Below are 14,830 nucleotides of genomic sequence, written 5' to 3'. Positions count from 1 at the left end.
TTAGTTATATTTTTACTAAAAAATAAAATTCCTTAACTAAACATAAATCTCCCAGTATGCAAAAAGGTGCTGGGATTTGAGATGCCAGATTGTCTGATTCATTATTTGTGATTTATTTGTGGCCTGTATAGAGATACAATTGCTATGTATAATTTCACTGTAATTTGTACTACAATTGATCTTAAGTTGTATTTGAAGGGATTGTTTGGAAGGTACATATGAATTTACAAGAACTGCATGCACTGTGGTGTTTGTGATTTGATCTTTACAATATATTGTATAATCTTTTATTGAAGGAAAATTCTCTGGTTTAATACAGGTTTTTTGAAAGCTGAGACACAGTGGAGAAAACTGTTTAATCAGGTTACATACACCGATGAGCCAAAACATTATGACCAAAGAGTCATTATGCAAATTGAAGCAACTGCAGATGAACTACGGCGCATGTGCGGGTCGGGACACGGTATAAAAAATACCTGATACTGAGCTCCATTAATCAGTGTTACTCTTGTTCTTTAGCTGGGAAAGGCAGCGGACTTAAGCAAGTTTGACAAAGGCCAAATTGTAATGGCCAGATGACCGGGTCAGAGCATATCCAAAATGGCACGGCTGGTGGAATGCTTGCAGTCAGCCATGGTTAGTACTTACCGAAAGTGGCCTGAGGAGGGGGAACCCATGAACAGCTGGTGACGTGTTGGACAACCACAGTCATTGATGTTCAAGGTGAGTGAAGGCTCTCCTGGATGGTACGTGGCAACAGAAGGGCAACTGTGGCACAACTCGCTGGTAACTGGAATGCTGGTGACGGGAGTAATGTGTCAAACACAGTACGTCAAACCCTGCTGAAAATGAGGTTGCGTAGCCGCAGGCCACTCCGATTGCCCATAACCATGGTTCACTGGCGACAGAGCATACAATGGGCAGACGAGCATCGAAACTGGACCTTGAGTGATTGGAAGAAGGTCGTCTGTCCTGGTCCGATGAATCACATTTCCTGTGGTACCATGTGGACGATTACGTGGGTATGTGTGCGTCATTTACCTGGGGAAGTGATGGCACCTGGATGCACCATGGGACCAAAACAAGCCGGTGGCACTGGTGTCATGCTTTGGGCGATGTTCTGCTGGGATACCCTGGGTGCAGTCATCCATGTGCCGGGCACTCTGATGTCTACCACTACCTAAACATCACTGCTGACCAGGTACACCCTTTCATGGCAATGGTCTTCCCCTCTGGTGGTGCCATTTTTCAACTCTACACTGGCTTTGATTATCAGTAGTGATCCTTCATGCATTAAGAATCTGCAGGTAAATGAATTAGGTGGCAGTGATCACAGTGTGCTGAAGTGGGATTTACTGAAAGAGGTAACTACCATTAGGGGTAAAGGGAAGGGTTATTGCACCATTCCACACTGCCCAGATTGTTCGAGACTGGTTCACAGAACATGAGGAAGAATTACAGGTATTTCCCTGGCCTCCAAATTCCACAGACATCAATCCCATCGAGCATCTGTGGTTTGTGTTGGAACAACAACTCCGATCTGTGGCGTCTCAGCCATGGACCTTACAGGAATTAAAGGATCTGCTGGTTACGTGTCGGTACCACATGCCTCACCAGGTACGAGCTGTTTTGGCTGCCTGTTGAGGACCAACATCATATTAGGTAGGCGGTCATAATTTTTTGGTTCATCGGTGTATATATTACTAACTGTGACAGTTATAAAACAATAATATATGCACTATTTCAATAAGATATAGAGGCTGCTGTTTTTTTTTTTATAGTGAATCAGTATATTAGGCCATATTGTACCAGAGTATTACAACTGGTGTGTGTGTGTGTGTGTGTGTGTGTGTGTGTGTGTGTGTGTGTGTGTGTGTGTGTGTGTGTGTGTGTGTGTGTGTGTGTGTGTGTGTGTGTTCAGAATACCAATCTGCAAGTTGCACGGACTGATAATCCCAGATTACTCATGGGGAAAAATTGATATACACAGATGCCAGATTGAGGATTGCTTTTTGCTAAAAAAATTAAAAATTTAATATTTATACATACTACAGCATTTAAGAATAAGTTATGACAAAGTTAATACCTGAGCATATAGACCTTTCTTCTGTCACTGTAGCTATCTGAATGCAAGTATCAGCTGTATTTAATTTATCTGAAGGTAGGACTTGAATATTGAACTAAAATTTTTAAATAAAATTGTTGTTAATATGCATTACATCATTACAAAAAATTAATCATGTGCTTAATTTCAAATAAATTCAGAGCAAAAACTTCAGGCATATGACAGTTATAAAACAATAATATATGCACTATACTTCTCCTTCAGGTGAAGTGCTGGAGCAATGACGAGAAAATGAGTGGTGATATTAGATTTATGCATTTTACAATATACTCAATTTTCTCTTGGCTAACTCAAAAGTGAATCTCTTACCCACCTATGTCAATTAATATTTCCAAATAGCATTTAAAATTTTTAAATGCTATTTGGAAAAAGTTCAAACTAAAATAACACTGGTTGGCAAAAAAAATTAAATTTTTTTTCACTTCCTGTTAAAATGAAGGGTTATTCTTGTAGATTTGGTGTTACCGTTAGCAGAGGCATATGATGCAAGAAAGATGGAAGTTTGTTCCAGCAATCAACCACCAACTGGCTAAAGTCAAATTTCCACACATCTATTTTATAACTATCTTTCCTCAATTTGAATTTAGGCCCCTCAGGTGCCAAATCTGAGCAAAAGGAGGAATCCAATCAGCATTGAGCTTGCTCAAACCATTCAAGGCCTTATACATCTCAATCAGATCACCTCGCAGGTGCATGATCTCCAGACACTGCAATTTGCTTTCCAGAACTTATGCCTTTCTTCGTAAGGGCAACCCTTTATAGGCTATAGGCCTAATGACTCTGATGAGTATAATAAGAAATTGTACAGGGAAATAGAGTGGGCCAGTAAATCAGAGAGTCTTATAATGGGGGATTTTAATTTCCCAGATATTGACTGGAATTTGGGGGCTGGTCACTCACACACTAGCAAGGCTTTTGTGGATTTACTGGATGATTGTTTTATACATCAGCATGTTCGGGAGGCAACTAGAGGGAGTAATACTCTTCATTTGATTATCAGTAGTGATTCTTCATGCATTAAGAATCTGCAGGTAAATGAACCACTAGGTGGCAGTGATCACAGTGTGCTGAAGTGGGATTTACTTAAAGAGGTAACTACCATTAGGGCTAAAGGGAAGGGTTATTGCTTTCGTAAAGGCGACTACGATGGACTGAGACAGTATTTAAATTCTATACAGTGGGACCACCTGATGATGTTACCAACAGCAAATTCAAAATGGGAAGCATTCAAAGAACTTATCTTGGAAGCTACTAGGCTTTACATACCAACTAAGAAATATTGTTCAAGGTTTAGGCCTAAGTGGGTGTCAGATGAACTAATGAGACATATGGCAGAGAAAAAAAATGCATGGGATACATACAAATTAACACGTGACACAGAAGCCTATGATGGATACAAGTTGATCTTTAACCAAGTTACAAAGGAGGTTAGGCAGGCGAAGGCAGATTACGAGAAATCTTTGGCAAGGGATGCAAAGAAAAAAACAGCAAAGAGTTCTTTACTTATGTAAACTCTAGAAGGAAGGGGATGAATCAGATTGGTCCACTTGATATCGATGGGTCAACTGTTGATGATCCTGCTCAGGCAGCTAACAAACTAAATGAATATTTTTCATCGACATTCACACATGAGGAGTTATTCAGTGAGGGGAACGCCAGAGGTGTATTCAACTCTGGAAGTAAGCTAGAGAATCTTGTAATAACTGAGAGTAAAGTGGAGGAGAAATTGTTGAAAATAAATACAAGAAAGGCACCTGGGGTGGATGGGATCTATCCAGTTATATTAAAGGAGGCAGCAAAGGAAGTAAGCAAACCCTCAGCCATAATTATCAGAGCTTCCTTGGACTCAGGGGAGGTACCCGCAGACTGGAGATGTGCAAATGTGACCCCAATTCACAAAGGAGGATCAAAGGGCGACACAAGTAATTATAGACCTGTTAGTTTAACTTCTGTTCCTGGAAAATTAATGAAGGCACTGGTTAAAGAAGCACTGCAGGATCATCTAGACAAGACTTCAGTTATAGCTCAGACACAGCATGGTTTTGTTAAGGGGAAGTCTTGCCTGACCAATTTGATTGGATACTATGATGCAGTCACAAAAGAACTAACTTTGATATTATATACTTGGATCTTAGAAAGGCTTTTGATACCGTTGCACATGGAAGACTGCTGCATAAATTGGAGCAGTGTGGCGTTGGAGGCAAATTGCTGCTATGGATGAACCCCAGGGGCTCACATTTGGTGAGTATGGGCTTGGCAAACCCAGGGTCCTGAGCTGGATATCATCATTCTTCTCTTTCTTGGTGATTCCTTTCTACTTCTCTCTCTCTCTCAGGGTAATTTGGGAATTTTTTTTTTTTTTTTCTTTGGCCGGTGCAGAATATAAAGGGATGGTTGAGTGGGAGAAGACAAAGAGTGGTAATCAATGTACACAGCTTTCCTGGACTAATGTTATTAGTGGAGTTCCATCAGGGTTCAGTGTTGGGTCCATTGTTTTCTGTATTTATTAATGATATTGATGATGGTATATCAGACAATGTCCAAGTTTGCAGATGATACAAAGGTCGGCAGAGTTGTTAATGACACTAATGACAGTACACTGCTGCAACAGAATCTAGAAAAGTTGAGCAGATGGGCTGAGAGGTGGCAACTGAAGTTTAACATTGAGAAATGTAAAGTACTGCATATGCCAATTTGATTGGATACTATGATGTGGTCACAAAGGAACTGGATGCAAAGAATAATTTTGATATCATATATATTTGGATAAGCAGTAACTCCAGAGAAACATATGAACTGTGTGGTACTACACTGACAGTGGTAGAGAACGAAAAGTACCTGGGAATAATTGTGCAGGCAGATATGAAGTTTTTTTAGTAGTGAAAACGGTCTGCAAGAGTAACTCATTGTGTCTTGTCAATGATATACAGGAATTTTTCTAGCAGGGATAAGAAGGTGATTATCCCCTTGTATAAGGTAATGGTAGGCCACACCTTGAGTACTGTATACAGGTCTGGAATCCTCATTTTAAGAATGATGTAGAGCTGCTGGAACGAGTACAGAGAAGGGCAACAAGGTTAGTGAAGGGAACAAAGGGTTGCTTTTACGAAGAAAGACTTAAGTTTTTAAAATTACAGTGTCTAGAGACCAGGCACCCGCAAGGTGATCTGATTGAGGTGTATTAACCCTTGAATGGTTTTAGCAAGCTCAATGCTGATGGGATTCTTCCTCTTGCTCAGAATAATCATTCGAGAAGGCATAAATTCAAATTGAGGAATTTGAATTCCATACATCTATCCAGTTGCTGGATAGATGTGTGGAAGTTTGCCTTTAGTGAGCGGGTGGTTGATTGTTGGAACAAACTTCCATCTGTCATTGTAGAAGTTGATAGCTGAAATAGATTCAAGGTAGAACTAGATAAACACTTGGAGTGAGTGGATGGATGAAATGAGATGGGTTTTATTTTTTTGCCTGATGCTATATAAGCTTGCTTTCTTGCATAGTGCCTTTACTAATTATTATTATTAGCTATATGGTGCAAGGAAGCCTGAAGCTTATGCTGCACCAGCCAAAAAAAAATTCCCAAGTTACCCTGAGAGAGAGAGAGAGTCAAAAGGGAATCACCAAGAAAGTGAAGAATGAATATCCAGCTCGGGACCCTGGGCATGCCCAGCCTATACTCTTTGTGAATTGGGAATATATCTGCACATCTCCAGTCCGTGAGGACCTCCCCTGAGTCCAAGGATATCCTCACAACCATGGTTAAGGGCTTGCTTACCTTTGCTGCCTTCTTTAATATAACTGGATAGATCCCATCCACCTTGGGTGGATGGGATAACTTCAACAATTTTTCCAACACTTTGCTCTCCGTTGTTACAAAATAATTTAACTCCCTGTTAGAGTTTGATAAGTTTCTAGCCTTCATTTCCTTACAGAATTCCTCATGTGCAAATGTAAATACAAAATACTCATTCAGTTTGTCAGCTACCTGAGCAGAATCATCAACAATTGAACCATCAATATCAAGTGGACCAATCTGATTCATCCTCTTCTAGAGTTTATATATGTAAAGAAGTCTTTACTGTTTTACTTTGCATCCTTTGCCAAAGATTTCTCGTAATCTTCCTTTGCTTGTCTCACCTCCTATGTGACTTGATTACAGACCAGCTTGTATCTACCATAGGCTTCTGTCTCACCTATAGTTTATATGCATCCCATGCATTTTTCTTCTCTGCCACGAGTCCCATTAGTTCATCTGACATCCATTTAGGCCCAAACCTTGAACGTATTTCTTAGTTTGGACAAAAAGCCCAGTAGCTTCCAAGATTACTTCCTTGAATGGTTCTCATTTAGAATTTGCTGTTGGTAACATCATCAGTTGCTCCCACTGTAGTCACCTTTATGAAAGCAAAAACCCCTGATGGTAGTTACATCTTTGAGTAAATCCCACATCAGCACACTGTGATCCCTCTCACCTAGTGGTTCCTTTATCTGCAGATTCTTAATTCATGCATTAAGTCTATTCTATTCTTTAAGCTAGTGACTGGAGGGAGTTTGACTAGTGTGTATGTAGGGGGAGAGTGGTATTGTCAAGGCCAAAAGAGTTAGGTGTATTCTTTCTGTGTGTACACCATATCCAAAACTTTCACTAATTGACAAACCATCCCCCCAATCTACTTTCAGTTTACTAAATGCATAATGAATAGTTGAACTAACAGAACTTATCTGTGATAAAATCTAAAACACAAGGAAGTTTTTGATCTAAAACAGATCGAAGCCTTCATCATTAATTTCATAAATATATATAGGATTAATTTCATAAATGTACATAGGCTCAGTTCAAATTACAGTAATGTCCATTTCCACCTAAACTCTACCAATCCCACTTACTTTTTCTAAGAGCCTCAATTGCTGGTTGCTTCAACTACTAATCATCTCAATTTCCCTAACTATTCACTCTATGATTCTGTTTGCTGAACTGTTTCCATCGGCTACTTTACTTAATGGCCACTCTCTTTTAATCCTTTTTGCTATGCTCTTTGCCAGACCTAGCCGCCTGTCAGTTTTATAATGCACTCAGGGCCAGTGTCTTTATACCTACCCACCTGAAATTTAAGGTGTCTGCCATTACCAGAATCACAGCTCATCTTCTCCTCTGAAGCACAGACCATATTTTTTTTGGCAGAGTTGTTTTCTCTCTGAGGTCAATTCTAGACTATTGATCCTTTTATCTTTACCATACCAAGATTTATCCGAGTCAACCACTTACTGGCTTTAAGGAGCAATTTGGAGACGATGCTTTTTTTGCCATCTCCAACTTATCAAATTTGCCATTACCTGATACAGAACTATTATATTTACATGTAAACGGAACAGTCTCCCACTGACACTTCAACTGTTCCGTTCTTAGTCCGAACTCCCCCCATTGACAGCAATATTCTGCAATCTACTTCAAACAAACACCTGTGGAAACCTCAGATACACAAGCTATTAGCCTAACCCTATCTGTTTAAAAATAATTAATTCCTAATACAAAAATTTATTATGTTTTTAGGTTTGTAAGATTGGGCTCTTACAAAACCACCTCCTATAATAGCCAACACATTTCACTCAATGCCTAATGTGGTCTTCTAAGAGAAGCACATTAGAATACTTCTGAACAATCTTAATACCAAGAAAGTTTCACATTCTGGTGGCATTTCTCTAACTGTTCTCAAAAGCTTTGTTGTCCCCATTGTGAATATGCCTTAATTTGCTCTCTGGCTATGGACACACAGAAAGAAGCTGACCAGTGCGACTTCTCAGTACGTATTAATACTTCTGAGTACACTTGCTTAACGGTAATCCCTTTAGCTCTTATTTTGTGTTTCCTACAGCACAAATTCTCAAATTGTCTATATTACCTAAAGGCTAGAGGTGTGAATATATGCAGCGGCAGTAAATACTTTATATAGCAAGTCTATTCAACACATGCTTTATTCTGCTTCGTAATTCGGTGCTTTCAGGTCAACTTGGCTATGTTTTTCATTCTTCTGCTACTTTTCTACCTTTTATATTGCTTGTTTCATGTTATTATTGTTGTTTTTAAGAATAAAAAAATATATTTTACCATGTAAAATTGGGTAACCAGGGTTTGTCCAGTGGCAAAGTATTGCGACATCTTTTTGACCTCAAACATGAAGTTTTATTGTTTTTATCAGATGACAATCAGAATCTTGCTCAATTGTTTATAAATCAAAAATGGCTTGGAAAACTTAGTTGCCCTGTTGATATATTTGGAAAACTTAATGATTTAAATTTAAGCTTCAAGGATAGGGAACAAATATATTAATAATCGGTGATAAAATAGAAGCCTTCAAAAAGAAGCTTAATCTTTGGAAAACATTCATTGAGCGTAATAATAATAATGAAATGTTCTCGCGTTTTTCTGATTTTGTTAATAATATTAACATTTTACAATTTAAGGATATCATTGCCACCTATCTAACAATGCCAATTAAGAATTTTTCCAAACGATTTAATGTATCTCCAGAAAAAAAAAAAAAAAAAGGGAAAAAAAAGTGGTATTGGATTTGTGATCTCTTTGCTTATGAAATTTCTTCATGTCCTGAAATTACCATTCAGCACAAAAGGAAGATCTCATCGACCTGTTGCTGACAAATTGTGAAAAATTTTGGCTCTCTCTTGGAGACGAGTATTCAAAATTATCGAAATTTGCAATACAAACATTGCTACCTTTTGAGTCTACATATTTATGTGAGGTTGGCTTCTCAACATTAACAGCTATAAAAACAGAACAGCGTTCCAGACTTGACCAGAACATGACATGAGATTAGCAATTTCAAATATGGATCAAATATTATCGGTAATCCAAGCTCATCCTTCTCATTAATTGTTTTGTTTCGTTTTACAATCGTCAATTTTTTTTATTGTTTTGTAATCTAAATTGAAGAATAATAACTGGATTTGTTATTTTTACTGTATTCAATTAAAATATTAAACAATTATTTTGATGTGTAAATTAAAATGGAAACAATTTTTTTATTCCTTTCTCAGTAGTGGAATAAAAGTTTCTACTACATAATTTATAAAATGCTTCATTAATATCATTGATAAATATACAAAACAACAATGGGCTCAACACCGAACTGTGAGGGACTCCACTAATAACATTAGTTCAGGAAGAGCAGTGTCCATTGATTACCACTCTGTCTACTCCCACTCGACATTCCCTTTATTCATAGCAGCAATTTTCCCTTAATGCCATACTGTTCAAATCTGTACAGCAGTCTTTTATGTGCAGCAGTATCAAAACCTTCCCTGAAATCTAAGTATATAATATCAAAACCATTTTTTGGTTCTTGTTGCTTTGTGACCACATCATATTACCCAACCAAATTGTTCAGACAAGATTTCCCCTTAACAAACCCATGCTGTGTCTGAAATCTGAACTATAACTGCAGTCTTCTCTAGCTGATCCTGCATTGTTTCTTTAACCAGTGCCTCCATTATTTTCCATGCAACAGAAGTTAAACTAAGAGGTTGGTAATTACTCGTCTCACCCTTTCATCCCCCTTTGCAAAATGGGGATATATTTGCACATGTCTAGTGTATAGGGTCCTACCTGAATCCAAGGATTCTCTCATAATTATGGCTAAGGGTTTGCTTACTTTCACTGCTACCTCCCTTAACAAAACTGGATAGATCCCATCCACCCCATGTGCCTTTTTTATGTTTAACTTCAACAATTTCTCCTCCACTTTCCCCTCAGTTATTACAAAATCATTTAGTTCCCTGTCGAGCGCCTCCGTAGCCAGGTGGGAAGGAGCAGCAGTGCGTAGCACATGCTTCTTGATTAGACCGGGTTTCGAGCCCATCACCACCAAATACGGAGGATGCGGAAAGGTCAGGGAATGACCACCGCATATCCCGGAGCAATATGGCCTTAGTTGCTAATGCTCCTAAAAACCAAACAATAAACAAACAGTTCCCTGTCAATTCTGTCAAATGTGAATGTAGATACAAAATAATTTGTCATACATATTTTGTCAGCTACCTTAGCAGGATCATCAATAGTCGAACAACCGATATCAAGTGGACCAATCTGATTCAACCGCTTCCTTCTAGAGTTTACATAAGTAAAAAATGTCTTTGCTGTTCTTCTTTGCATCCTTTGCCATAGATTTCTTGTAATCTGCCTTTGCTTGCCAAACCTTCTTTTTGACTTGATTAGAGACTAGCTTATATCTACCATACACTTCTGTGTCGCTTGGTAATTTATATGCATCCCATGCATTTTTCTTCTTTCCCATGAGTCTCATCATTAGTTCCTCGCAAGATTAATTCCTTGAATGCTTCACATTGAGAATTTGCTGTTGGTAACATCTAGTTGGTCCCACTGTACTGAATTTAACTGTCTGTGATCTATGGAGTCGCCTTTACAAAAGCAAAAATCCTTTCCTTTACCACTGTTCGTAGTTACATCTTCAAGTTAATCCCATATTAGTACACTGTGATCACTGCCACCTAGTAGTTCCTTTATCTGAAGATTCTAAATGCATGAATAATAACTGCTGGTAATCAGATCAAGAGTATTACTCCCTCTGGTTACGTTTTAAACATGCTGCTGTTGTAGAAACCAATCCATAAGTTCCAGTCAATATCTGGGAAGTTAAAATCCCCCCTTATAGGATATTCTGAATTACTGTCCCACTCTATTTATCTGTACAGCTGTTCGTTGTACTCATCAGTCAATTATGCCTTTAATACAATCCTACTCTCATTTTTGCTTTTCAAGTTCTTATGTCACACCAAAGTGACTTTACATTGCACTGGTCACCCATGTCAACTGGATGCACTGCCTTAGATTTTGTGTTTCCTAACTAAAAGCATAAACTCTTTCCCTTCCAATCCTGTCTGTTATTTCTTTTAAAGAAGGGTTCTCACAGCTAATATTGGTAACTATACTTTTAATATGTATTTATCTGAAAAGGAGGATGTTGATAGATTAATATCAGAATTTAAGAGAGACTGGCAATTGGAATGGAATGCTGCTCATTTGGGCAGGGGGCTCACATCTGGGGAGTATGGGCTTGGCACACCCAGGGTCCTTAGCTGGATATCATCATTCTTCTCTTTATTGGTGATTCCTTCTACTTCTGACTCTTCTCTCTCTCTCTCTTTTAATTTTTTTGGCTGGTGCAGCATTAGCCTCAGGCTTCCTTGCACCATATGGCTAATAATAATAATGATAATATAGTTTTATTCTTAATGTCTTTGAATACACTAAGCAGTGAAAATATTTTGTCTTGGCTTAAATGTCGCATTTATGATTACAGACCATGGGAGTATAAATGTCAAATTAAATGCACTTGGATTGTCCTCATCGCCTCTCTGCCCTTGTGGAGCTTTTGAACAGTTGATCATTTAAACCTAGAATGTAACCATTATTTAGATGTTAGAAATCAGCAACAGATTTTGACAAATATATATACACTGGTGTTCAAAGAAAGTGCATCACCTAGAAATTTCACATTTCTAACCCTTGTTCGTGATAGTATGTTACATTAATGAACAAGCATCACAAATAGAAATATAAACAAAAGATATTTATTAATAGTTAAGGCAAAGCTAAGTAATATTTGACAGGTGCTCTCAAAATATTCCAAAATGAGCATTTGCAACCTTTATACAACAGTTTTGGTAAACACAACAATTATGGCTGAAATGTTATCAGAAGCCCTCAATTTGCTTCAGGTTATCATTTTAAATGGAAAACAAAATGAAAAGTTCAACAGGTGCAAACTAATATTTAGTTGAACCGCCTCTGGCCCTGATGACAGCAGCACACCGTCGAGGCATTGACAAGATCAATTTCTGAAGATAATCAACTGTTAGTTCATGGTTCCAAACACGAATTATGGCTTCCTGAAGTTCACAAAGGATCTTTGGTTACTTTCTGGCAACTGCAGATTCCACATGATGCCAACAGTTCTCTATGGGATTCAGGTTCAGGCTGTTTCCTGGCCAGTTAAGAGTTGTAATGGACCATTCTTCCAACCATTTTTTCACCTGTAACAAATGTAAACACATTACTGTAGAATCTCTAATGCAGAAATGAAGCTAAAGTAACTACAGAAGTGTCTACTTACACTTTTTGGGCGAAAAGTCAAGGAGCAGAGTCATCCTGAAAGATGCAGTTACTTGGCAGGTTGAAATGGTCTCTAATGGTTGGCAGCAATTAGCCTTCCAATATAGCCAGGTAGCCATATCATTTGGCTGGTAGGGAATTTCACTGTCAACACCATACAGTCTGGATGGTATTCTTCACCATGTCTATGGCGAATTGTTTGTCTCCCATCAGAACCATGCAGGTTGAATTTCTTTTCATCTGAGAAAATAACTGACTTCCACTGCTTGGGGGTCCATTTGACATGCTCCTTACACCAAATTAATCGGGCCTTTTTCATTTTTTTGTGTGAGGAAGGGCCTCTTCCTAGGACAACTGGCTGCAAGTCCATTTTTGAAGAGGTGTCTTCTGACTGTTACTGCACTTTCTACCACTCCTCTTTGTTCTTCCCATTCTCTTTTCAGCTCAGACAAAGAAGCTTTACCGTTTTTAAGGCATAAGTGCTTCAAAATGCGGTCCTGTTTTGGAGTAGAGAGTCATATGCATCCGGTTCCTTTTTTCCTATCAGCAGAACCAGTATTCTTGAGTTTGGAAAGAAATCTACTCACTGTCAACTGATTACAAGGCACTCTATAAGCAATATAACAGGAAGAACAGCCTTCCTCACGTAAAGCAACAATAGCACTCTTTCTTTGTGGTGTCAACTGCACATAACTCGTCATCCTGACACAAGTAAGGAATGACTGCAACAATTCTTGCAGAGTGAGCGTGCTTATATAACTGAAAGTAACAGCTGATGCAATATTACGTCATCACCTATGTGTGTCAATCTTATCTGATGCAATCTGTAAGAAATATTGCCATATACTTATGTTATTTGGATGACAATTACAATTTTAAGGGGTGCACTTTCTTTGAACACCAGTGTAGTCTCACTGATTTTCCACAGGAGGTGGAAACAAAGGAAAATTTCTTGTATTTCTCTGAATTTTCTGATAGAGTGTGTTCTTAGGAGATGAAAACACATTGCTTTGAAAATGTTAATCCTTAATGAGGTATTAACACCAAAGAGTTTATAAGGTTTTACTTGGCTCTGAGATTTGCTGAGTCATATATTGTTAGTTGCTCTTAAGAACTGTTGTTGAAAATTAAATCTTGTGCATATGAGATGTTAAATGGTTATGTCTTTGCAGGAAAATAAGTCCTGTGTATGATTTTCATTATAGGTATTAAATTTTAATGATTATATACAAAACCAAAGGTATTAACTTCCAGGAAACTACATTCTAGAAGATAGTGTCAAAAACACTAACTGTTTTATTGCTATTGACATTTATGATGAATATCTCTCTCTTGGAGACATATATTTCTCTTGGAGACTTGTTCCGAGTCCTCAAACTTTAAAGCACGAGGACTCAGAACATTTGTACATCTTGGATTCCTATAGCCGGAATTGTTTTGCTGGGTTCCCACTGACAAAAGCTCACACAAAAAAAGCCTACATGAAAATTCCGCACAGAAAAAACTCCACCGTCATAAATGCTCACAAGAAAAATACCCACATGAAAAATTGTTCACACGGATAAATTCTCACACAAAAAAGTGCTCACATGGAAGAATGCTCACATTATTTTTAGTTTACAAAAAACAAATTATTTCATATTTCCAAATGCAACAAAATGTTGAATTTATATATTTTATTTCTACTTCTATACGATGTATTTTAATATAACTTTTGATTTTAATATAAAATAGAATAGTCGGATGTAAATGTTTGTAAGGGAAATTACAGGAAATAAAATGCTCCGATTTTATTGCAACTAAAGCCTTTTATTTTATTTATAAAAATCAATTATTTTTTCTCTGTCTTACATAGTGAACAGTCAACACTTTTTGGTTTTTTATCAACAAACAACTAATTCAGACATATTTCAGTGATTTATTTATTTGTCAAGGATTTGAATAGAATTTTCATTTCTATAGCTAGCCAATCTCTGCAAGTATTTCAGTTTGTCTTCTACCTGCTCATATTCCTGCACAAAAGTGGTAACCAAGTCAACCAAGTCATGCAGTGCATCATATCTTCTCTTTTTCACCTCTAGATGACCTGCCTGTGTATTAGCCAGTATCAATTTGTGCCAAGCCAAGTCCATCTTCAGTCCATCAAACAAAAACCACACACTGGGACAACTGCAGTGGAATAGGGAATTAAGGGCATTGTGAAATCCCTCACAGCAGTTTGTAGTTTTAGGCGACCGCTCAAGAGCTGCATCATGATGATTCCATATTTTTATTGGAAATTTATTTTTATAAATAAAATAAAAGCCTTTAGTTGCAATAAAACCAGAGCATTTTATTTTTTGTAATTTGACTTACAAACATTTACATCCAAATATTCTATTTTATATTAAAATCAAAAGTTTTATATCAAAAGTTATATTAAAATACATCGTATAGAAGTCTATACGATGTATTTTCCACCCAGTTGACATCTCTATTCTGTCTAGTGGACATTCTCTGTAACAGACGCGGACAGGCAATCTGCACTGTTTCGTTTAGATTAGCACTTAATTTGA

At 37.7% G+C, this 14,830-nt stretch overlaps 1 protein-coding gene across 3 annotated transcripts in view; it reads right to left on the bottom strand.

Annotated features, from left to right (window-relative positions):
• The window catches only part of LOC150085473 (uncharacterized), a 620,530-nt gene that overhangs the window by 76,891 nt on the left and 528,809 nt on the right, over nt 1–14,830 (bottom strand). For all 3 annotated transcript variants that reach the window (XM_090374054.1, XM_090374052.1, XM_090374053.1), the window contains exon 21: nt 2,087–2,180. In XM_090374054.1, the coding sequence (XP_090230180.1) occupies nt 2,087–2,180 (94 nt within the window). The remainder of the gene's footprint in view (nt 1–2,086; nt 2,181–14,830) is intronic.

The sequence above is a fragment of the Mastigoproctus giganteus genome, chromosome 5, assembly GCF_048544385.1.
Source record: "Mastigoproctus giganteus isolate SK-2022 chromosome 5, ASM4854438v1, whole genome shotgun sequence".
NCBI classification, from domain to species: Eukaryota; Metazoa; Arthropoda; class Arachnida; order Uropygi; family Thelyphonidae; genus Mastigoproctus; species Mastigoproctus giganteus.
Note: the sequence above shows the minus strand (reverse complement) of the source record. Positions and strands in the feature narration are given on the sequence as shown.